This window comes from Budorcas taxicolor, chromosome 25 (genome assembly GCF_023091745.1).
Source record: "Budorcas taxicolor isolate Tak-1 chromosome 25, Takin1.1, whole genome shotgun sequence".
Lineage (NCBI taxonomy): Eukaryota > Metazoa > Chordata > Mammalia > Artiodactyla > Bovidae > Budorcas > Budorcas taxicolor.
The window spans coordinates 43,774,456-43,797,995 of NC_068934.1; the positions used below are offsets into that span (position 1 = coordinate 43,774,456).

A 23,540-nucleotide genomic window follows, 5' to 3' on the forward strand; every position below is an offset into this window, starting at 1 on the left:
CAAGAGTACTGGAGTGGGTTGCCATTTCCTTCTCCAGGGGATCTTCCCGACCCAGAGATCGAACCCAGGTCTCCCGCATTGCAGGCAGAGCTTTAACCTCTGAGCCCTATAGAGTCCTAAATTTAAACAATAGAACAGACACAGTACAATTTAGGAGATTGTCGGAGTCATCTAGGGGTAGAGACTTTATGAAGACAGGAAACAAAAAAAGTTAGTTACCAAAGGAAACTATGATAAAAGTCAACAGACAGTAATACATTAGGAAAGTATACTTGCCATACGTATGATAAAGAGCTAATATCTGTAATATGCAAATAAGTCTTAAAAATAATTTAAAAGAGAAAAACAACAGAAAATGAGCAAAGACTGAATAGACAAGTGAGAAGAGCAGATCCAAATAGCCAAAAAAACATGAAAAGCACCAACCTCCTAAGAATGAATGCGAATTAGAGGTGATAAGAGACATCGTCAACAATCGGGGGGAAAAAAGCTAAGTTACTACTGTGAATGCTTTTTTGAAAAGTATTCTATTATCTATTAAAATTATACCTCTCAAAACTTCCTTGGTAGTCCAGTGGGTAAGACTTTGCACTCCCAATGCATGGGGGCACTGGTTGGGGAACTAAAATCCTGCATGGTGTGGCTTAAAAAAATTTTGTACCTCTTTCAGGGAAAAATAAAAAACATGTTCAATGTGGTAATCCCACTCCTGGGAATCTGCCCCTAAGCAAGGCATGTGATTACATAATGTAATGTGTTCAAAGTCTTCTATTGCGTTTTCTGCGGTCTTGTTTGTAACTGCAGAAACCTGGAAACAGAAAACTACTATCAATATCTGATTGGTTAAATGAAGTAGATTATCCATAACCTGGTAGGCAGCCTTGACAAGGAGGGACTTCTGTTCTGTATTGTTATTGAATAAGAAAAGAAGCAGAGAAATAGCTATTACATGATCCTGTTTTTGTAAAACAGAGTCCATACATGTGTATGCGTATGATTATATGAGTACGGAGAAAGCCACGGAGGATACACAAGTCACTGAAGACGCTGAAGAGGGAAATAGGTACTTGGAAGTTATCCAATACATTTTAAGAACCAGCATGTTTTTAAAATATTTTTTGTATTTTTTAAAAATGTATGATGTAAACAGACTTCATTTAACCTTGAAAAAAAAAATGTATGATGTGATCCCATTTCAGTTCAGTTCAGTCACTTAGTCGTGTCTGACTGTGACCCCAAGCAGCACACCAGGCTTCCCTGGCCATCCCCAACGCCCAGAGCTTGCTCAAGCTCATGTCCAAGCCGGTGATGCCATCCAACTATCTCATCCTCTGTTGTCCCCTTCTCCCCCTGCCTTCAATCTTTCCCTGCATCAGGGTCTTTTCTAATGGGTCAGTTTTTCACATCAGGTGACCAAAGTATTGGAGCTTCAGCTTCAGCATCAGTCCTTCAATGAATATTCAGGACTGATTTCCTTTAGGATTGATGAGTTTGATCTTGCAGTCCAAGGGACTCTAAAGAGTCTTCTCCAACACCACAGTTCAAAAACATTTACATAACATTATACAACTGTATAAAGAAACGCATTGAGGGAGTTCTCTATGGCCTAGTGGTTAGGACTTGGCCGGTTTCACTGCCAGGAGCCCAAGCTTGATCACTGGTCAGGGAACTAAAATCTCACAAGCCATGCTGCGAGACAAAAAAAATGCATTGACAGAACAATCACCAAATTTCCACTGTTAGTGGGATCTCAGGTAATTTTTACTTTTTCTCCTATTTCTATATGTGATGTTTAACTTTTTATACTAAGCAAATGTAACTAATAAAAATGAAGTTAATATTGTGGGCATAAAAGGAAAAATAGAAATGTTTAAATCATCTGAAAATAAGGAAACATTATCAGTAAGTACAACAAATTCTAGGGAGGAGGGGAGAAAAGAATCATTCGATGTTTGAGCAACTACTAGATGTAAAACAGCTTGACAGATATGACCCTGAATGAAATTCAGCCCCTGCTTCCAGAAAATCATGGTCTAGCAAAAGAGAGAGACTAACGCACAAATAAAAATGTACTATTACTGTTAAGAATGCTATTACCGTACTAGTAATGGTACAGGCTGCAGCTGTGACTCTCATGGGGTAGTGACTGTCACTGCTTTCTAGCCATTTCCTTTAGGATTTTTGTGAGAGTTTTTAAAAAAATTACCAAGTTAAAATATTTTGGTTGTCCTTTTACTAATTTACATTTTTTTAGATTCTTCAGAATATGGTCTTAAAATCTCTAATCTTTAATTAAAAAATACAGTTTCCTTTGTGGTCAAGTATATGATCAATTTTTATAAGTGTTCTAAGGACAGATCAATAGTTAAAAGAGTTTGGACATTGGCTACTCCCTGATCTGTTCTGACTTCTTTCCCTTGTAGTTTCATCTTCACAACCACCTTCAGAGATGGGTATTATCTGTTACTTATAGATGAGAAAACCCAGGCACAGTGAGGTTAAGTAACTACCCCAGCGTCACACAACTTACCAGCATAGTCTGTCGGTCCAAGACTCCTACTTGGCAGAACAGGATTAGAATGTTGGCCATGCCACTTTCTGGCTGAGGACCATGGAACAGACTTCCCAGTTTTGAGGCAAGTTGGAGTCCTACAGACCCAGGCCAGCCACCCGCCAGCTGGCAACTAGGGAAGTCATTTAATGTCTATGCATCTCAGCTTCTTCGTCTGTAGCATATGGACATTAATGCTACTGTACAGGGCACTGCACTGATTGAATGAGATCGGAGGACGTGGTTGGTTTTAATGGACTATCTCTTGAGCTGTGGGGTCAAGAATTATACACAGATGCCTCCTGATTTTAAACCAGGGTGCAGTATAATGAAAACAGCAACACATCTATCTGGTCTTTGTCCCCAGATCCTGGTAAAGAGCTTCAGAAACCCTTGGGATTTCCTGAGTGCTGGGAGTGTCTTTCATTATTCATAATGAGGCCCTTTGGACCGGTTGCTGGATTTATGCTAACAAGGAGACTCACTGCCAGCTCTGAGGTCCCTGAGTGAGCTTCAGGATGGTGGCTGGTCACCAGAAAAACCAACCAATTTTCAGCCCTACTCTCCACCTCTGGGTCGGCGGGGAGAGGCTGGAGATTGCACTCAGTCACGTGACCAGTGATTTATTCAATCGCACCTATGTAATAAAGCCTCAATAAAAACTAAACAACGAAGTTTGGAGAACTTCCAGGTTGGTGAACATACCAATGTCACAGGACAGTGATGCACCCTGACTGCACGCATCAGGGTCAGGCTCCTGACCTCAGGACTTGTCCAGACCTTGCTGCCCAATGCATCTCTTTAGCTCTTCATTTAAATGTAGCCTTTAAAATAATGCAGCAGTCATATATACTGCACTGTCCGGAGTTCTTTGTCATCTAGCAACGTACTGAACCTGAAGTGGGCTGTGGGAACTACCAAATTTGTAGCGAAGGTCAGAGGTATGGGTAGCCTGGAGCCCAGGTCTTGTGGTTGAACCCCTTAGCCTGTGGGATCTTCACCTACTCAGGGTAGTTCATGTCTAAACTGAACTATGGAACAGCCAGTTGTGTCAGAGAACTGGTGTCAGAATGTAAAGAGTAAGTTTTAGGACTTCTGTGGTGGCCCAGTGCGTTTCCACTGCAGGGGCACGGATTTGACTCCTAGTCAGTGGTCTAAGATCCTGCATATGACGCAGTGCGGCCAGAAAGAAGTTTTGACACCCTACGAATCCCTGGCATTTTCCATCGTTTCATTCCAATTTGACAGTTCAGAAACTCCAAGCCCCTGGCAAGATTGAGAGGTAGTATTGTGGAGCTAGTTGAGCCTGGAGGGAGCAAATCCACAGATGTTTCTGACCCGCCCTTCCCCCACCATGTCCAGCCTTTGGAGAGCCTCACACATGATTTCATAGCCCGGATTAGGGCTGTCTACCAGCGAGTGAGCACACCCGATGCACCAAGTACTTTTCATAATTTTTTCCTGGAAAACCATGTACATTTACATCTTCCTATTAAAGGTATGAATTTGAACAAGGGGTTGATAGGTATTGGAATTTGTGAGTTGGGTACAAATTAGAAATAATAGCAAGATAGCTATGTACAAATCACATATCTGGTAAAGGACTTTTATCCATACCCTCAAAACTCAGCAATAAGAAAACAGACAACTTGCGTGGTGTTAACTATCATTTCACAATATATGTGTATCAAATCATCACACGGTATCCTTTAACCTTTCAATATGTTTTATGTCATTTGTATCTTGAAGCTGGAATTTTAACTCTATTTAAAAAATTATTATTTGTGGCTGTGCTGGGTCTTCGTTGCCGTGAGCCGGCTTTCGCTAGTTGCGGCGGGTGGGGACTACACTTCGATGCAGCGCTTGGACTTACTGCAGTGGCGTCTTTTGTGGGCACGAGCTTCAGTGGTCACGGCACACAGGCTCATTAGTTGTGGTGTAAGGGCTTAGCTGCTCCATACCATGTGGAATCTTCCTGGACCAGGGATGGAACCCATTCCCTTCATTGGCAGGTGGACTCTTATCCACTGAGCCACCAGGGAAGTCCAACAACCCTATTTTTAAAAGGAGAAGATTTGAATAGACACTTTACCAAAGAATATACCAGCAGGCTTCCTAGGTGGCACGAGTAGTAAAGAATCCTCCTGCCAACGCAGGAGACATAGGAGATGCGTGTTCCATCCCCAGGTCGGGACGATCCCCTGGAGAAGGAGATGGCAACCTGCTCCATGCTTCTTGCCTGGAGAACCCCATGGAAAGAGGAGCCTGGCAGGCTACAGTCCAGGGGGCCGCAGAGTGGGACACCGCTGAGTGACTGAACACACTACACACATACACTGGCAGACCTCGCTTTATTGCACGTCGTACTTTGCAGATTGTGTTTACAAACTGAAGGTTTGTAGCAGCCCTGTGTCAGGCAAGTCCATCGGTGCCATTTTTCTAAAAGCATTTGCCTCCTTTTTATCTCTCTTACACGTTGAGGGCTTTTCCGGTGGCTCGGCTGGTAGAGTCCACCTGCAATGCGGGAGACCTGGATTCAAGCCTGGGGTAGGGAAGATCCCCTGAAGAAGGGAACATCACATGTTGGTAGTTCTCACAATATTTCAAACCTTCAGCCAGCAAAAAGATATCATTTGCTGAAGGTTCAGATGATGGTTAGCATTTTTAGCAATAAAATATTTTTAAATTAAGGTATGTACATTTATTAAACACATAATGCTGTCGCACACTTAATAGACTTGGTCTAATATAAATATAATTGTCATATGTTCTTTAAAACCAAAAAATCCACAGGACTCCCTTTACTGCAGTGACATGGGACTGAACCCATACTATCTCTGAGGTGTGTCTGTATATGGTAAAGAAACATAGGAAAAGATGCTCAACATCATCGGTCATGAGGGAAATACAAGTTAAAACCACTTTGAGACACTACCACACACCTATTTGAGTGGCTAAAATTAAACAAGACAGACAATACCAAGTGTTAAGGAAGGCTTGGAGGAACTAGAACTCTCCTGCACAGCTGGGTGGAATGCAGATGGTCCAACAACTTTGCAAAACAGCTTGGCATTTTCTTAAACAGTGAAACAAGATTTAAAAACAAAAATCAGAATTGAACACAAAAAATTTTTTAAGTGAAACAATACATACCACATGACCCAGCCCTTCCACTCAAAAGCATTTAACCAAGGGAAATGGAAGTTTATATCCACAAAGACATGTATGTGAATGTTCATAGCAACTTTATTTGCAATAAGTGGTCCAAAGCTGGAAACAGCCCAAATGTGTATCAACAGGCAATTAGCTAAACAAACTGTGGAACATCCATCCAATGGAATACTACTTGGCAATAAAACGAATGACCATTAATATATGAAACAACATGGATAAATCTCAAAATAATGATGCTTAGTGAAAGAAGTCAAATAAAAAGAGTACATACCATATGTTTCTATTTACATAAATTCTGAACTATGCAAATTCATGCCTAGTGACAAAACATTGGTTACTTGGGGCTGGGGAGGCAGGGAGGAACAGGAGGGCCTGATTACAGAGGAAGTTTTTGGGGCAATGGAAACATTTATCTTGATTGCAATAATGGCTTCACAGGTATATGTGTGTGAGAGTCATCAAACAGTACATTTTTAATATATGCAGTTCACTGCCAATTATACCTCAATAAAGCTGCTTGAAAAGAAGCAACAGAAGAAGGCAGCTAGAGAGAGAGGGACCTGCCCAGAGTTTGTCACAGAACCCTGGTTTCATTATCCACTTGATTTCATCGTCTAGGAGAGGACTATCTTGGCTTCTTGGTTTTGTTTTCTAAGCCATCACTGAGTTTTTTGAGTGCTTGCCTTAAAATACTTTAACTTATGTTTTCTAACATGGTTTTTTCTTCTGGATTTCTGACATGGCATGTGCTGTGCTTGGTCGCTCAGTCGTGTCCGACTCTTTGCGACCCCACACACTGCAGCCCACCGGGCTCCTCTGTCCATGGGGATTTTCCGGGCAATACTGGAGTGGGTTGTCATGCCCTCCTCCAGATCTGCCCCACCCAGGGATCGAACCCAGGTCTCCTGCATTGCAGGCAGATTCTTTACTATGTGAGCCACCAGGGAAGCCCAAGAATAGTGGAGTGGGTAGCCAATCCCTTCTCCAGGGGGTCTTCCTGACCTAGGAATTGAACTGGAGTGTCCTGCATTGTGAGCGCATTCCTTACCAGCTGAGCTACCAGGGAAGTCTGTGACATGGCATGGGGGATCTTAATTCCCTGACCAGCGGTGGAACTCAGGCCCGCTGCAGTGAAAACATGGGCCCACTGGGCCACGGGGAAGTCCCTTACATAGATTTGATACAGACAAAAAGTATGTGGGCCCTCACGTGCATTAGGAACTGAGCTATAAAGTGAACATCCATGAACCCCCTCAACCAGCCTAAGAACCAAGATGTTACCTTCGTAAATTCCTGAGGTCCTTCCTTACCCCAGCCCCACTCCCCTCACAGGGACCATCGCGTGAATTTTGTGCTTTTCTTCCCCTGACCTCCTAGGCGTTTGATCGCGTGTGTGTGCTCAGTTGCTCCGGTCATGTCCAGCTCTTTTGTGACCTTATGGACTGTAGCCCACCAGGCTCCTCTGTCCATGAGGTTCTCCAGGAAATAATATTGGAGTGGGTTGCCATGCCCTCTTCCAGGGAATCTTCCCAACCAAGGGATCAAACTCACATCTGCATTTCAGGTGGATTCTTTAATAGATGGTTTAGTTTTGCTTATTTTTGCTATCATGCTGTGTGTCATTTTATGCAATTTGCTGCTTTCACTTCACATTACATCTCTATAATTCATCTGTCTTGTTGGATTATGTGTATTACAATACTTCCAATTCTCCCTACACCCTGCAGGTCGATATAGGATATGGCCTACCTGGGGAAAATACAGCCCAGCAAGCTCACCCAGTCCAGGGACCCAACTCCAGGGCCTCCTTGTCAGAATATCACGTTCATTCCTTCACTCAAAAAGCCTTCTGTGTACCAAGCAGTGACCAGGCTCTGGACATGCCACCGTGAGCACAGAGAATACCCCACTGTCCTGAAGCACCGATCTGGTTGTTATCTCTCATCCTGACCCTCACTTGACTCGGGGTATGGGCCAGCTACCCAAACATCCTGGGGTGACTTGTCTCTTCCACTTACCCACAGGATGGCTTAGAGAGGCTGATCTGACCCATCCCAGAGGCTTCTGCCCAGGGAGGGCAATGTGACAGTAGCTGTCACAAGGACAAAGCCAGCTCTGACCCAGCAAGGCCACTTCCAGGAATTTATCCTATGGGGCACTTGAGTATGTACAAAGTGGCCCTGGCTTAGGAGTATTTATTGCTGCATAATTTGTAATATCACACTAGCAGAAACAACGGAAATTTCCATCAGTAGCATCTAACTGTGGTTAATTCACATTAGTTATGAGAAACCCATACAGTGGAACATCATTAGCTATAAAAGAACAAAGGTGGAGGCATTGATCATGGAAAGTTCTCCAGGACAGATTTTTTTTTTTTTTCTTGGTCATACTGCACAGCTTGTGGGATCTTAGTTCCCCAACCAGGGATCAAACCTGGGCCCTGAGCAGTGAAAGCACAGAGTTTTAACCACTGGACTGCCAGGGAATTCTCTCCAGCTCTCCAGGATGGATTTTAAAGGGCAAGATTAGAATATTGTGTGGAATATATCACTGTTTAAGAAAGGGGAAAGACTAATGCATGCTGAACTGCTTAAACACGCATGAGTACTTCCAGAGAGTTCATAAGGAACTGGGACCTCGATAGGAGACTTGTCATTGTTATCTAGTTTGTTTGTTTTTTTTTTAATTGTGGGACTTCCCTGCTGGTCCAGTGGTTAAGACTCAGTGGTCCCTGGTCTGGGGCGGGGGCGGTGGGGGGTAAGTTCCACAGGCCACGTGGTATGCTGCTGCTGCTAAGTCGCGTCAGTCGTGTCCAACTCTGTGCGACCCCAGAGACGGCAGCCCAACAGGCTCCTCTGTCCCTGGGATTCTCCAGGCAAGAATACTGGAGTGGGTTGCCATTTCCTTCTCCAATGAATGAAAGTGAAAAGTGAAAGTGAAGTCGCTCAGTCGTGTCTGACTCTTAGTGACCCCATGGACTGTAAGCCTACCAGTCTCCTCCATCCATGGGATTCTCCAGGCAAGAATACTGGAGTGGGTTGCCATTTTTTATGCCCCCCCCCCCCAAATCTATGTACTATGGCCAAGGGTTATCTATTAAAAAACACACAGATAAAATAACAATTTTGGTCTTTCAGTGCGTATTCCCTGGCTTCTTGACCCTTCTTTGGCTGGTAGCCAGCCTTTGCTGACAGCAAATATCTTATCAAAGGTCCCTGCTTTTCCCTGGCCCCCTGCTTTTGACACTTTACAGTCTGACCACCCCCCAACTGCTGTAGTGTGCTGGGGGACTGGGCTGCCACAAGGTGGCACTGTCTGCTGCCTGCTGCTTTGTGGGCTGAAAATACTCCAGGATACCTGGGAGTCAAGGGTCAGGGTCTATGTCCACTGAGCAGAAGCTCACCTCCCCAACCCTGGCACTCCTCAATCCTGCACCTCTGCCAAGAAATCTGGAAAAATGGAAGTTAGGAATCATATTCCTGTCACCCCCTCCACCTGGCCCATTAAATGCCCCCCAAGTGGGTGCAGACAAACCTTCAGAACCCGGAAGGTGCCTCTTACCTTCCTCTGGGTCTTAGGGAGAACACAGGAGCTGTGCCTCCACTCCTAATCTGAGCCCCCATTTCAGCTGAGAAACCCTCTCTTGTCCCTAAGAGAGCAGTCAAAGCTCTGCAGGAGAGTGGACAAGGGGACAATGTGACGAACACAAAATGGCTCAGGGTCCCCTGCCAGGAGCACTAGGGACTGGGCTGCCATCTACCCACCCACTCAGCACTTCATTCATTTATCAAATATTTGCCAACGGCCCACAGGTGCAGAGTTCTCATCTAGCACTTGAACATCAGAAGGGAGGCGACCGGGCCCAACTGACCTTGGACCTTTGCTCAGGCTCCTCCCCCAGCCCCAGGCCTCCTGGCCCTCTGCAGCCTTGGTCCTGCCTCACCTACCCAAAGACTGCTCAAGGGCAGCCTGGTCAGTGCCTGGGACCACTTGGGGCTCCCTGGCCTGGGGGTACGGCACTGTCTAAGAGGGACACATGGGAGAATGACCACGGAAAGCCCAAAGCTAGCAACAGGTGGATGGATGTACCCTCGAGATGCAGGCTCCAGCAGGAGGACAGCTGCCCTCACTGGGGGCTGGCCCACATCTGGGTAGGGAATCCCTCTGGGAGCCCAGGAACTCTTGTTCAATGGACACGGGCTAATCTTCCCAGAGTCTAGCTTGATGAGCATGCCCGTGTTTAGTAATCCCAGCCTGACAGAGCAGACAGTAGGTGGGAGGCAGCCCCAGGCCTGGGTGTGGGGTGCAGGTCGTGACAGGCTGTCTCCACAGGCTGCAGCCTCCCTGGGGCTGGGTAGAGCAGCCTTGGGCTGGCCCCTTCTGGCCCCTTCCACAGGCTACCTGGTGGGCTCCCACCTGGGACAGGGTCCTCCGGATGAATCCGTTGTTCGCCCCCTCCCCCCGCCCCATCAGCGTAAATCCTTGGCCACAAAGGAAACCTCACACTGCAAGGCAGGGGACTCATCCTGAGCAGGGGAGCCCAGGAAAACACGGAGACCCTGAGATCTCAAGGGGGCCGAGGCCTCCCCTTTACCTCTGCCTGGCTCCCCGTGAGAGTCACCAGAAAACTGGTGGCCCCCCTTCCACGTTTCATCCACAGCCCCTGGTGCCAAGAAAGATGCGCTGGAGGGAGACGTGGCGGGAGATGAGGCAGTGGGCTCACCATCCCCTGACCCAGTGGAATAAAATCAAACCAGCTTTAATGCCAATATAGTCTCTCTTTTAAATACCATGTTCCCCAGGATGGAGCGCAGGGGCAGGCTCTTGGCAGGATGAGTGGAAAGGAAAAGTGGAACAAAATGGAATGGATAGCCCCAGGCTGCCCCCAAACTGCCCAGGGCCCTGCCACGGTGCTCTGGGGACCAGCTGCCCACTTGGGAGGGGGATATGACAGCAGCTTCTTCTGGTCCAGTTATTGCAGAGGTGTGGGCTTGCGGGCCCCTCCCTTCCCAGAGCCCCCAGACTCTTCTCAGGATTTCTGCCCTTTCAGACCAGCAGAACCAGGGCCTGAGCTCCTCTATCTTGGAGGGGCCCCCCTGCCTGAAAGAACTGCCGCATGGGGCGGGCGGAGGCGCCCCTGGCCAAGCCAGCTAGGTGACTTGCTCAGTAACTGCTCTGGTGGCCTGTGAGAATGTAGAGGTTGCTGTGAGCCCCGGGCTTGTCGGTGGGAATGCTCTCAAGGATGATGTCTCTGGAGGGGAGGGAGAATGGAGGTGAGCAAGGTGGGAAGGCGCATGGCACCACCATCCGTGGGGGTGGGGGTGGGGGGTGACTGACGGGGAGGCTGGGCACCGTGTCCTACCTGTGGGCGCCGAGCACTCGGAAGATCCTCGTCTCATCTGTGATCTCCTGGGTTACCTGGGAAGAAAAGGGGCACTGAGGCCACCCCAGCGCACCTTCTCCTAGAAGGTGGGGACCACCGGGTGGGGAGGCCCACAGGTGCAGAGTTCTCATCTAGCACTTGAACATCAGAAGGGAGGCAACCAGGCCAAACTGACCTTGGACTTTTGCTCAGGCTCCTCCCCCAACCCCCGGCCTCCCGGCCCTCTGCAGCCTTGGTCCTGCCTCACCTACCCAAAGACTCTGCTCAAGGGCAGCCTGGTCAGTGCCTGGGACCCCCTCACCTCATTGGTGTCCAGGCTGCGGCCCTGCATCCCATGGCTCCAGAAGGCCAGCACGCTGTCCTGCAGGCACACTGGGAAGGGCCGGGCCACCATCAGCCCCGTGCCTGCCCGAGGCCACTGGTTCCCCCAGCGACGCCCCGGGCCCAGGTGTGGGTTGCAGACCAGACTGCAGGTGGCCGGGATGGCTCTCAAGAGGGGCTGGGGGACCTGCCTCCTTGTTCTGCTGCCAGCCCCAAGCCCCAGGGCCACATCATGCCCTCCAGGCTGGCATCTTTTGCACCCACCCCCACCCCTCACCGTCTGGTTCACTCACCCACAGTCTCAATGGGGAAGTCAAAGGTCAGCACAGGTGCCAGCGTGGCCGTGGGCTCGCCCAGCAGGTTGACGATCCTCACACAGCCTGCACAGGGGCGGGGTGGGGGGTGCTGATGGGTGGGGGGGCTCCCTCACCACCCCCTCCAACACCCCGGGCCTGACCCCAGGAACACTCACGGTCAAAGCAGACCAGGACGGTGTCCCTGTCCACCTGGATCACCTGCTGGGCCGAGCCCGGGAACCCCTCTGCAGTTAGGGAAGGGAGACAAGGCCTGGCTGAGCCACCAGCCCCGCTCTAGCTCCGAGAGGAAGACACGGGGCGGGGGGCGGGTCGTTAGGCAGTCTTCACCACAAGAGCATCCTGGGGGGTGTCATGATGCCGGATCTCACTGCACAGCTGGGGCACTGAGGCTTGGCACCAAAGTGACCCATCCGCAGGCTCACAGGGAGCCGGGCTGAACCCCAGGGAGCCATGGGAGAGCAGGGACCCGGGAGTCAGGGGAGCCAGGCTTCAAGACTCAGTCACTATGTGACCTCGGATCTCTGAGCTTCAGGTTCCTTAACTGTAACCAGGCATGACGATACCTACCTCACAGGGCCGTTGTAAGAATCAAGAGTGAAATCCCATGAGACCCCTGGCTGGGAGTTTGGGCACCGTACGGTCCGGGCGCCTCCCCTTCCTTCACCCACCGCCCCTCCCTTTACTCCCTGAGCTGCCCCAGCACCCAGGATCCTGCTTCCTTGTTCAGAATGAAGGCCTCTGGCTCCTGCCTTCCCTGCAGCCCCCGCGGGGTTGGTCAGGTTGTCTTAGCTGCCGAGCCCTTTGGTCTAGTGACATCTTCTATGGGGAGACCCAGCTAAAAGGAGGCTGGGAGCCTCGGGATCCCCAAGGTCTCCGTGGAGCTGTAAACCGTGGGGCACTCTCTGTGTATACATACCACACGCACACACACACTTATTCACGCAGAGCCTGGCCCTCCAGCTTACCGGGTGGGATGAGGATGTCGGGCGTCAGGCCAGCCTCCAGCGGGAGGACGTGAAACAGGACACGGCAGCCGGGCCCCTCAGGGCCCTCGGCCCCCACACACACCTGCGGGAGCTCCTTCCCGTCCAGTACCAGCGGCTCCAGCATCCCTGCTGGGCTGGGCAAGGGGCTGGAGAAGTTCTGGGGGCAGCAGCGGCACTCAGGTCTTCATTTCCTCCCCCAGACCCCCCTGCCACCCGCCCAGGGGGGTCCCCCCACTGGCCCCGCACCTTCAGCAGCAGGAACTTCTGCAACGGCTCGTACCACTGCAGCAGGAGCAGGCTGGCGGGGAGCGCGGCCAGCAGGAAGGTGCTGCCCGTGTGGGGGTTCCGCACTGAGGGAGAGGAGGTGGTGAGCCCCAGGCTGTGACCGTCTGCGCCCAGCTAGCCCCACTCCACCCCGCCCCACCCCCACCTCGTCCCACTCGCCCCCCAGCTCTTACCCACACGACACTGCAGGCAGCCTTTGGTGTCAGGAATCTTGTTGGACAGGGCAAAGCGCCTGGGGGGACAGCAACCAGGGCAGGTGTCCCGGGCGCCATCCTGGGCAAGGCCCGCCCCCCACAGAGCCCTAAGGATGGGTTCTAACACCTTCCCTGCCTCACAGGTGGCAGACTGAGGCTCTGGAAGGCCAAGTCACTTGCTCGAGTAACAGAAGGGGATGTGATGCTGGGCCCATGGCTCCAGCACCCAAACTGACAGCCTGGAGCCTGTACATCCAGACCAGGGGTTTGGCTCACAGAATTCTCTCTAACCGTGACTGGGGGGCAAGGCACTTGATCTCTCGGTGCCTCAGCTGACTCCTCTGCAGATGGGGGGTGGGGGGTGCAACTGTGATACCCACCTTGCAGGGTCACAGTGAGGTTTGTATGAGTTAACTCAGCAGAGGGCTTGCAACAGAGCTCGCGTAACAGGTGCCCTCACAGAAGGCTAGCTTTTCTCTTCCCCTATTAATACTTTCCCACCTATTTTCAGTCACTGAAAATCCTTTTTAAGGAAAGGAAGGATGCAAACGCTGTTGTTTAGTTGCTAAGTCGTGTCCAGCTCTTTTGCAACCCCATGGACTATAGCTGGTCAGGCTTCTCTGTCCATGGAATTTCCCAGGCAAGAATAATGGAGTGGGTTGCCACTTCCTCCTCCAAGGAATCTTGCCAACCCAGGGATTGAACCTGCATCTCCTGCATTGGCAGGCGGGTTCTTTACCACTAAGCCACCGAGGAAGCCCAAAATGAAGAAATGAGGGTGTGGGAGGGCTGGGAGCTGATTCAGGCTCCAGCTTCTCCTTCAGCCAGAGCCCTCAGGGCCAGTTCCCACCCCATGCGCCAAATGTCACAGGTGGGCAAGCTGGCCAGGGGAGACGAAGACTCGCAAGAAAGGGCAATCGCCGGGCCCTCTTCTGTTTCCGCTGGCTATTACAGGGGGTGGCCGGTGGGTGGCTTCCTCTGGTGCTGAGGGAGAAGTAGGGTCCTTGCTCTGGTTACTTGCTGTCCCCCAAGCCCTCAGGGGAAGCTCCGAGCCCATTTCTTGCTCTGAGGGACAAGGCAGCATGCCAGCAGCCCGGCCACCTCTCCCTGTGACCCAGGGCCCATCTGCACCCTCTGCTGGGACGTGGGCCCTGCCAAGGAAGCCAGCACCTCTCTCCCTGCCTTCATTCCACCCTCCCCTGTTCCTTCCACTCTCTTCCCAGTTGGCCTTCAGATGGGACAGAGACAGACTTTTTTGTTTTTTTCTCCAACAATTTGAGATCTCCACTGTGACTTCCCGAACACACACCCAAAGCTGCCTGTGACACGGGGCTGTATTGAGCCTGTTTCCTGCAGGTCCCAGGCCAAAGCATAGGTTGGCCTGAGGCTGAGGTCAGGAAGCTCCAAGGCCACTGGGTTCCCAGTGTGGTCCTCGAGCGAGCCTGCTGCACAAAGGACCTGGGCCCCTCATCTCCCCGGTGGGTGTAGCCATGGCCCATCCTCCCGCACCCACCCCACCGGCTTCCACCACCCACCTGGTCATGGCAATGTCTAAGCCCACAGCCCACCTACCCGCTCAAATCTCAGGGCCACCCCCCACTCCCCAACAAGAGCTAAGGCCTGTCTTGTACATTTCAAACTCCACATGACACCATTGAATTCTGCCCCACCCGCAGCTGATGACAGCTTCATCCTTCCGTTGCCAAGGCCAAAACCCTGGAGTCATCCTTGACTCCTCTCTTTCTCTTCCATCCACCAACTGTCAGGAAATCCTGTTGGTCTGGCTTTCAAAATAAAACTGGAATCTGACTGCCTCTGTCCTCCTTCACCGCTACCCTGGCCCAAGGCGCCATCACGTCGCACCAGCCTCCTGATAGGCCTCTGCTTCCGCCTGTATCTCCTCCAGCCTCCTCCCAGCGCAGCAGCCAGACTGACCTGTGAGAACCTCAGTCAGGGCACACTCAGTCAGGGGTAAAGGCCGCTCTGTGGCGACAGGGCCCCCAGAGGCCAGCCCCTTCTCACTGCCCCATGTGGACCCCCCGACTCCTTGCTGTTCCTCACACAAGCAGTCCTGGCCTCTGGGCTCCAGCCCCCACCCCCCAGCCCCCAGATATTCTCAGGACTCACTCCATCACCCCCTCAAGTCTTTGCTCACACAGCACCCTCTCAGGGACGTCCTTCCTGACCAGCCTTAGAACACCGCCTCCTGACCCTCCTCCAGGTCACCACTGGGCTGCCTCCTTCCTCATGCCCATTGTTGTCTGTCCCTCTTGACAGAGAGTCTGAGGAGTACAAGGGTCTCTAGTTCCCAGAAGGGTCTCACGCCCAGAAGGCTGCCTGGCACATACCAGGAGCTGTGCAGCTGAACGAGGGCCCCTACCACCCGTGGGCAGAGGAGCCTGGCAGGCTATAGCCCATAGGGTCGCACAGAGTCGGACATGACTGAAGAGACTTGGCACGCACACACCACCTCATATACACACCTCAAGTCTGCTCACGGGGGTCTCCCAGTCCCTCCCTTCCCCTCATGCGCACTCTCCTTGGCCCCAGATCCCGTCAATCCTACTTCCTAAATATTGCTCGGGTCCCTCGTCTCAGGTCACTACACTGGCCTCCTCTCCAGGCCCTCTCATCAGCCTCTTGCTCCATTCATCCTTCCCGCTGTCACCACAGCCGTCGGCAGGCGCTCCCATGTGCATCTGCCCAGACAAGCCCCTCTCTCCTTCCCCAGCTCCAGGAGAGGGCGCGTGACCCAGGCCTGGCCTCTGGCTCCTCATCCTGTGGCCGCAGTGACCAGCCCAGAAGTGGGCACGGCCCTCAGCTAGGCCCATGAGAATTGGCCCCAGCCTATGGTGGGAATTACTTGGAAACAGAGGTTCCAGTTCCATGGGTTTATTAGCTAGTGGATCACTGGGTGGACCTGCAGGTAGCTGTCACTGGACAGGAAAGCCTGCTTGAGGATGTAGGTGACAAGAGGAAAGCAGAGCCAGGAGATGCAGGAAGACGCCTAAGGGTGCTGCTGGAGCCTGGATCCAGCTGGGCCTGCAGCTGACTCTACTCCTGTTAGTGCTAAATGTTAGTGCTTGGCCGCGCAGTCCTGTCTGACTCTGTGACCCCATGGACTGCAGCCCACCAGGCTCCTGTGTCCATGGGATTCTCCAGGCAAGAATACTGGAGTGGGTTGCATTTCCTTCTCCAGGGGATCTTCCCAACTCAGGGATCGAAACTGGGTCTCCTGAATTGCAGATGGTTTCTTTACTATGTGAGCCACCAGGGAAGCATCAGACTCCACTCCTACCCGAGGCATTAAATTCCCTTTTGTGCTAAAGCCAGTGAGTGAAATCATCCGCAATAGGAAGAGTCCTGACTGACATACAGAGGGATCCTATTAAGATGCCCCCAGTGCCACTGCCAGTCAGACAAAGCCCAGATCCCGGCCTGGCATCAAAGGCACGGCTCTACCACCTATGCGGCTTCCCCTTGGGCTGCTCCCCCTCCCCTACTCAGGCCAAACACCTTCTACCTCCCCAGATCGCCTAGGAAAATTCACACATATTCCTCCCTCGCTGGAAGGCTGATCTCTAATGCATCTGCCTGGAAGACCCCCATGTGCTGTCAACTCCCACAAACTCACCTAGCCTCTCTGAGGCCTCCCCGCCCCTCCCAGCTCTGGCTCACCCCAGAGCTGAGTGTTAAGGACTCATGGGACTAGTCCCCAAGCCCAACCTAAGAACTGGTGTTTCCCAGTGCTCAAGAGACATGTGCCCCACAGCCTACCCACCACAGTGCCAAGGGCTCGCCTGACACAGTGTCAGGACCAGGAAAGGCCAGTTCCAGCCCTGGCTCTGTCCCTCCATCTCCCCCAGGTGCTCCCATCCCCGCAGGGCCAGGATTGCTGACCTGGGGATGATGCGCTGGGTGAGGCGGTTGGTGGGGATGGAGAGGGGGACCTGCTGCTGTAGCCGCCGCTGCTCAAATAGGCCTGGGAGGTCGTGGGCCCAGATGTGTGTGGATTTCCCTGTGGAGGGAGGTGGGAGGGGGTGGGGATCAGAGCTGGTGGGCAGGGTGCTGGCCCCGCCCCCTGCCTGTCCCAGCTGGTACCTGAGAGGGACAGTAGCACGTTGTTCACGCAGTAGAGCCAGGCGCAGCGGTGCGAAATCAGCTGGAGGCCACAGAGCAACAGGTGGACAGTGTCAGCCTCCAGCCCCCAGGCCCCCGGCCCCCCTGCCAGCCGGCCTCACCTTCTCCAGTGTATCCTCATGCAGTTCGTGTAGGTTGAGGGTATAGATACCTTCCTCGGCTCCCACCACCAGAAACTGGTCTGCAGGTTGGGGCATGGGGTCAGAGGTCAGCTACATCCTCTGACCCAAGCCAGGGATTCCCAGTCTCCTTCCTCCTCCCTGGCCCTGCCTACCCCGCGTGACAGGGTGAATCCAGGTGATAGCAGCATGGATCCGCAGGGGGCAGCCATTGAAGACCTTGGAGAAGCAGGCGCCCATCTGGAGAGGAAGCAGGAGGCTGATGAGGAAGTTAAGGGGCAGCAGGGGGCGGTGGGGCAGCAGGCGGACAGGAGGCGGAGCTATGAAACAAACACTTACGTGCACCTTGGGAGTCGGGGGGAGCCCGTGGCAGGATGACCTCTGGGAGGGAGGACAGGAGTCAGGGTCTTACCCGAAGACTCCCATCTCCCCCACTCCCCTTCAGCACCCCCTCACCTCAGGATCTTCCCGGTGCTTCATGGTGGCCCAGGCGGTGGGGAGCAGGGGAGGGCTGGTGGGGCCTGGGTGTGGCAGGGGTGGGGTTCCTGCAGGCACAGAGCGGCCGTGAATTCCAGTCCCAGACCACCCCCGGGCCAGCCTCCTGCTCCCCCACAGCTGGCTCACCTGGGAGGCTGGGGTGAAGGTCCTCAGCTGGAGGCTCAGTGGGAGATGACCCCAAGAACGGGGCCCTCTTGATGGTTCCTATGGTGTCATCTGGAGAGTCCAGCTCCTGGCAGGAGGGTCAGGGGACCCAGCCCAGCTGTTAGCAAGTGACCCTGTAACCTACTCCCAGCCAGCAGCACCCCCACCCCCAGCTCCCCTCCACTCTGAACCTGGAGTTCCAAGGCCGGCCGGATAGTCAGGCTCCTGTTGGGGACAGATTGGAGGGAGACGAGGTGTGAGGTGTGATGGGGTCATGAGCCTGGTCCCCACCCCTCTCCGGGCTCCGGGCCCTCACCTTTCCTCCAGGGCCTCCTGGACTGACTGCAGCAGGCTCCTGGGCAGGGATGGGGAGGGGTCAGAGGTCAGCCTGCCCTCCTGCTCCTGCCCCCCTGCAGCTTCCTTCCCCCTCACTCACCCGCTCAGCTCCTCCTTCCCCAGCAGCGTCCATTCCTCTTCCCACTGTGGGGAAACCAAGTCAGAAAGGCCGGGAGGGAGGCAGAGAGACAGACAGGCAACATGAGAGGGCGCTGGAGAGATGGGGGAAGAGAGAGAGAAGGCAGACAGACAGACGGAAAGTGAGATGGTAACAGGCAAGAGAATTGGGAGAGAGACAACGAGACAAAGAAACTGTGAAAGAGGGACAAACGCAAAGAGTGAGAGAAAACGAGAGAGTGAGAGAGACAGGCATGGAGAGCCTGAGATTGTGGGGGCGAAGAGTGGTGCTGATAACGAGAGACAGCGAGAGAGCAGAGACGGTGAGTCAGACAACCCAGCAGTCACAGCGACTGAGGCAGAGAGGAACGTGCCGAAGGGGGTGGCGGTGGGGGGTGTCCTCCAACGCGTGACAGGCCCATGTGTGTTTTTTGGCCATGCTGCATGGAGCACCTGGGATCTTAGTTCCCTGACCAGGGATGGAACCCGTGCCCCCTGCAGCAGAAGCGTGGAGGCCTAATCACTGGACCGCCAGGGAAGTCCCAGGCCCACACCTTAGAAAGGCATGATCGCTCTCTGCCACCCTCCACCAACTGTCCAAAACGATCTGCCCCAGGAAGGAGCCCCAGCCCTCCCAGTCCCTGTGCGGGTCTGTTAGAACAGCTCTCCCGGGTCCAAGGGCCAGGCTGCTGCGGCCGTCAAGGCTCCTGGGTTTGAGATGCTTGGCCGCCTGCAGAGCTCCCTAGCCCTGCCCCGAGGACCACCCTCATAGCCAGCCCCTCACCGGCTCATTCAGTGGGTCTGTTTCCTTCCTGCGTGGGGCGCCGAATTTCACCTGGTGAACTGGGGGCCCAGATCCAGGTGTTAGGGGGCCAGAGACTCAGGACTGATCCCTAAAATCATACCAACTCCACACACAGCCCTCCACCAACTCCACACAGATAGCCCTCTCCCAACTCTCCCAACTCTATACATTCAACCCCCCCTAGGCAAACACAAAGCCCCCCCAAGTCCACACTCAGCCCTCCATCACCAAATTCACATACATAGCCCCCCAATCCACACAGCCCCCCACCAAATCCATACACACAGCCCCCAAATCCACCCACAGCTCCCCCTCCCAAAACAGACTCACACTGGATCTCCGAGGGGGTCCTCTCGGCTGGGCCATGCTGCCCCCGGGAATGAATGGTGTCTGGAAATATGTCATAAGTCTACAAGGGAACACACACAGTGGGCACACGCCCACACTCACCTCATACTAGGCATTCCTTGAGGTGCTTTATACACACTGACGTGTTTGTATTCACAATAACGCTCTGAGATTACCGTGAGATTAAATGCACCTGCCTTTCACAGGTGAGAAAACCAGCAGAGAGAGGCAAGGAACTTGCCAAAGATCACAGAGAGAACAGAAGGTGGCTTAAGTTAAGCACCTTCAGTTAAGGTAGCCCTTAACTTCACAGGGCCAAGGGCAAGCCCCTGTTGGAGTGGGCGACAGGGAGGCAGACTGGCTGAGGGAAGATTCCTAACGGGTGGGCTCAACCAGACCGAAGCTCCCTGTGATGCAAACACACGAGCTGAAGGGACGTGACTGTATCACCTGTGTACTCCTCACCCCCAGACCAGGCCAAGACCCAGTCCCCAGGGGCTCTCACTTACCTCCAGGTCACAGTCTTCTGGAGAGGGGGTTCCCAGGTGGGGATCGTTGGCCTTGTCCAACAGCTGTGTGAGAAGAGCCCGAGGCAGCTGCTGGGTTGTGAAGGGGTGCTAGAGGATGGAGGGGGGGGCGCAGCTTGGTTCCTGGCTTCCGGTCCCTGCTTCTGAGTATCAGGCCCCCTGCTCCACCCTCCTGCCTCCCACCTGCAGAAGCTTCTCTGCTGTCGGTCTCTTCTTGGGATTCTTGGTCAAGGCAAGCTTGAGGAAGTGATGGAAATTCTGGGTCCTAGTGGGTACAAGAGCCCCCCCACCCCAATCCCGGCCCAGGTTAGCCCTCAGGCAGAGCATCCTGCCCCCACTCCAGAGGATTCTGCTGAGCCTGCCCAGGAAGGGGCCAGTTTGAGGCCGCGGGCAGCTGGCCTGAGCAACACTGCTGTTGCAACACGGCAGCGCCTCCATTATCAGCCACCCGCCTTTCTTCCTTGTCCACACGGGTCCCCGGAGCAGAGACAGGGCCCAGGCCCCACTCCTGAACATGGTCTGTGGAGGCTCAGGAAGGGCAGACCCTCAAGGCTGCACCTGGGGAGCTGGCAGACTGAAAGGGGGGCCCAGCAGGCGATGTGGCCCTTACCAGCGAGTCTTGTCTCTCAGCTTTGGCGGCTGGAAGCTGCTCTTGGACATGAGCATCAAGGCCCTGTGGAGACCACAAGTCAGAGGTCAAGGGTTACAGGGTTCTTGGGCCAGACCAGGGGCAAGTGTTCTGCTGACCTCATGGGATGCAGGTGGAAGAGAGGCGGCTGCAGCTCCCCCAGCTCGATGGCGGTGATGCCCAGGGCCCAGACGTCACACAACTCATTGTAGCCACCTTTGCGCTCCACGGCGGCCACCTCTGGGGCCATCCTGCAGGCAAGGTCACACATGAGATGGCCAGGGGCCTCCGCTCACGACCCCCACCCCCTCAGCCAGAGGCGCAGCCTCACCAGTATGGAGTCCCAATGAAAGACCTCCTCTTGGCCACAGACGCTGTCAGCTCACCTGACACCCCGAAGTCAGCTGCAGGGAGAAAAGCTGCTCTCACCCCACCTCAGGCTGCCACTCCCCACCCACAGCCGGGGCACAGGCTCAGGATGCACCTGGCGGGGCTCAGACAGCAGGTGGCCCAGGCTCAGCTACAGCAGCCACAGGCACAAGGCAAGGCCAGGTTCCCTCCTGGGAGGGGTCGACCACCTTCTAGCCCTGACCCAGTGCCCGGTCCCGGGTTAGACTCCATACAGACCCAACCACATCCAACTTTCCAGCAGGAAGGGAGAACGGTGCCACGTTCTAAACGGGGAAACCAAGGCTCAAGTGGTAAAACGACTTGCCCAAGGACAAGCAGGCTCCCAGACTCCAGGAGCTCCCACAGAACCCTCGCCCTGACGGTGTCCCCAGGGTACTGACCCAGCTTGACATCTCCCTGGAGGGTGAGGAGAAGGTTGGCTCCCTGTGGGAATGGAGGAGAGAGAATCCTGTCTGGTGCCACCGAGAGTTCCCTCCTCCCTCCCACGATGCCCTTGGCCAGACCCCTACCTTGATGTCTCTGTGGATCTTCCCCTGAGAATGCAAGTGGTGGAGCCCCTGCGGACAAAGAGGAGCCCCTGAGAGCAGCTACCCCCTGTATCTCCCCTCTCCTGAACCCCCTCAGGCCTGGGGTCCCCCACCCAAGCAGCTTCCTCCACCCCTCTCCCCAAACAGGAAGTGACTGAGCCAAAAGGGAAATGGGCTGCTTCCGGCAATAGGGCTGGGGCCCCTTCCCCGCCAGGACCCACAGCCCCTCAGGCAGCTCAGCCTGAGGGACTCCACCCACCCCACCCCACCCCACCCCAACACACACAGGGGCCTGCTGGGCTGCCTGCCCTGCTCCTGGGGATGAGGGGTGTGAGCAGTCCTACGGGCACAGCTACCTTCAGTGCCTCTCGACAGACATAGGCAATCTGCCGCTCCTCCAGTGGCCCGGTGGCTGCAATGGAAGGGGTAAGGGCTGGCTTGGCGGTCTAGGGGGGATATGCTGACCCACCCAGGCTCCACCCTGTGTAGGGGAAGCAGCAGGCACTGCTGGCGAAAGGGGAGTTGGCCACATCCCTTCCTGACATAGGGTAGGATATACAGCCCAGAGAAGGACAGCATTTTTCTCAAGGTCACACAGCCAGTGAAGAAGCGGAGAGGGGCCCAAGCGCAGGGCCTCAGCGCTCTCCTCCTGCCCTGTGTTGGGGTAGGGGGATGGGAAGAAGGCTGTGGCCCTCTGAGGCCTGGAGTCCTAGCCCTCACCGTGGTAAATCTCCTGCAGGGACCCCCCTCCGCAGAACTCCATGCAGATCCACAACCGGTCATTCCTGGGGTGACACAGAGCTGGGGTGGGCACATGGCAGTGCCACATGGGGGCTGCCTGGGGGCGGGCAAGGGGATAAAGCAGCCTCACCTGAGGTAGCTGCCAATGTAGGCCACCACATTGGGGTGGCGGCACTCGCGCAGGATGGTGATTTCCTGCTGAAGGGAGCTGATGTCGTCCCCTGGGAAACACAGGGCATCATGAAGGGCGCCGCCTTAACTCAGTGCCCCATCTGCAAAATGGGCACAGAGTGCCTCCTCTCTTCAGGCCAGACAGATGCCAGCCGACAGTCCATCCTGGGGCCTGCCTCTCAGCGGGGGGCCTCGGAAACGGCAACTCTCCGCCCCTCACACCGCGCCCGCCTGCGCCGCGCTCTGCCCTCCCTCCAGCGCTGAGGCCCTGGCTCCCGGCCCTCACCTGGGTCTAGCTTGACTATTTTGACCGCGGCCAGTTCGGACGTGACCGTGTCGCGAGCCTGCAGGGGCGGAGGGGGTGAGGAGGGATGAGGAGGGGGTGAGGAGGGATGAGGAGGAGGCGGGGCCGGGGGCCAGCTCCCGCAGCAGGACGCAGAGCGCGCACCCAGCTCTCAGCTCTCCCGCCCGGCCCGCCGCCCGGCGCACCTTGTAGACGTCGCCATAGGTCCCGGCCCCCACGCGCTGCAGCAGCTCGAAGCGGTCCCGTGGATCCTGCAGCGACACGTTCTGCAGCAGCGCCATGGCCCGGCGCCGGGCAGGCGCGAGCTGCGGAGCCGGCGCGGGGCGGCGCGGGGCGGGGCGGGGTGGGACGGGCGGGGCGGGGTAGTACCGCCGGGGCGGGAGCCGGTGGCTCCGAGGCCGCGGGGGCGGGACCGGGCCCCAGGGCGGGGCCAGGCCGGGGATGCCCCGCCGCCCGGCCGGGAGGAGGCGCCCGCGGGACTGACCCTCGGCGGAAAGGGGAAGCCCCAAT

General features: G+C 54.6%; 1 protein-coding gene across 1 annotated transcript; it reads right to left on the bottom strand.

The window, feature by feature from the left end:
* Positions 1–10,704: 10,704 nt before the first annotated feature.
* MAP4K2 (mitogen-activated protein kinase kinase kinase kinase 2) lies at positions 10,705–23,311 on the bottom strand. Its single transcript, XM_052661581.1, has 32 exons — positions 23,216–23,311; positions 23,013–23,070; positions 22,686–22,776; positions 22,535–22,599; positions 22,171–22,226; positions 21,797–21,844; positions 21,668–21,710; positions 21,208–21,280; positions 20,996–21,127; positions 20,859–20,921; positions 20,432–20,513; positions 20,231–20,338; positions 19,704–19,782; positions 19,353–19,411; positions 18,552–18,595; positions 18,432–18,470; positions 18,307–18,340; positions 18,098–18,203; positions 17,930–18,018; positions 17,813–17,854; positions 17,629–17,713; positions 17,456–17,535; positions 17,316–17,376; positions 17,115–17,232; positions 13,194–13,252; positions 12,982–13,085; positions 12,715–12,892; positions 11,905–11,973; positions 11,726–11,812; positions 11,413–11,483; positions 11,091–11,146; positions 10,705–10,979 (listed from the first exon to the last, which is right to left on the bottom strand). Exons 1-32 carry the CDS (start codon positions 23,309–23,311, stop codon positions 10,892–10,894), a joined length of 2,463 nt encoding a protein of 820 aa, XP_052517541.1. The 3' UTR covers positions 10,705–10,891.
* Between the last annotated feature and the right edge of the window lie 229 nt (positions 23,312–23,540).

Bases quoted from the DNA above. Each gene is read 5' to 3' on its own strand.
- MAP4K2 (XM_052661581.1), bottom strand. From the start codon at position 23,311: ATGGCGCTGCTGCAGAACGTGTCGCTGCAGGATCCACGGGACCGCTTC. The intron at 22,777-23,012 runs GTGAGGGCCGGG...TGTGTTTCCCAG, and splicing joins AATAGTCAAGCTAGACCCAG to GGGACGACATCAGCTCCCTT. The intron at 20,514-20,858 runs GTAAGGGCCACA...TGTACCCACTAG, and splicing joins CTGAGAGACAAGACTCGCTG to GACCCAGAATTTCCATCACT.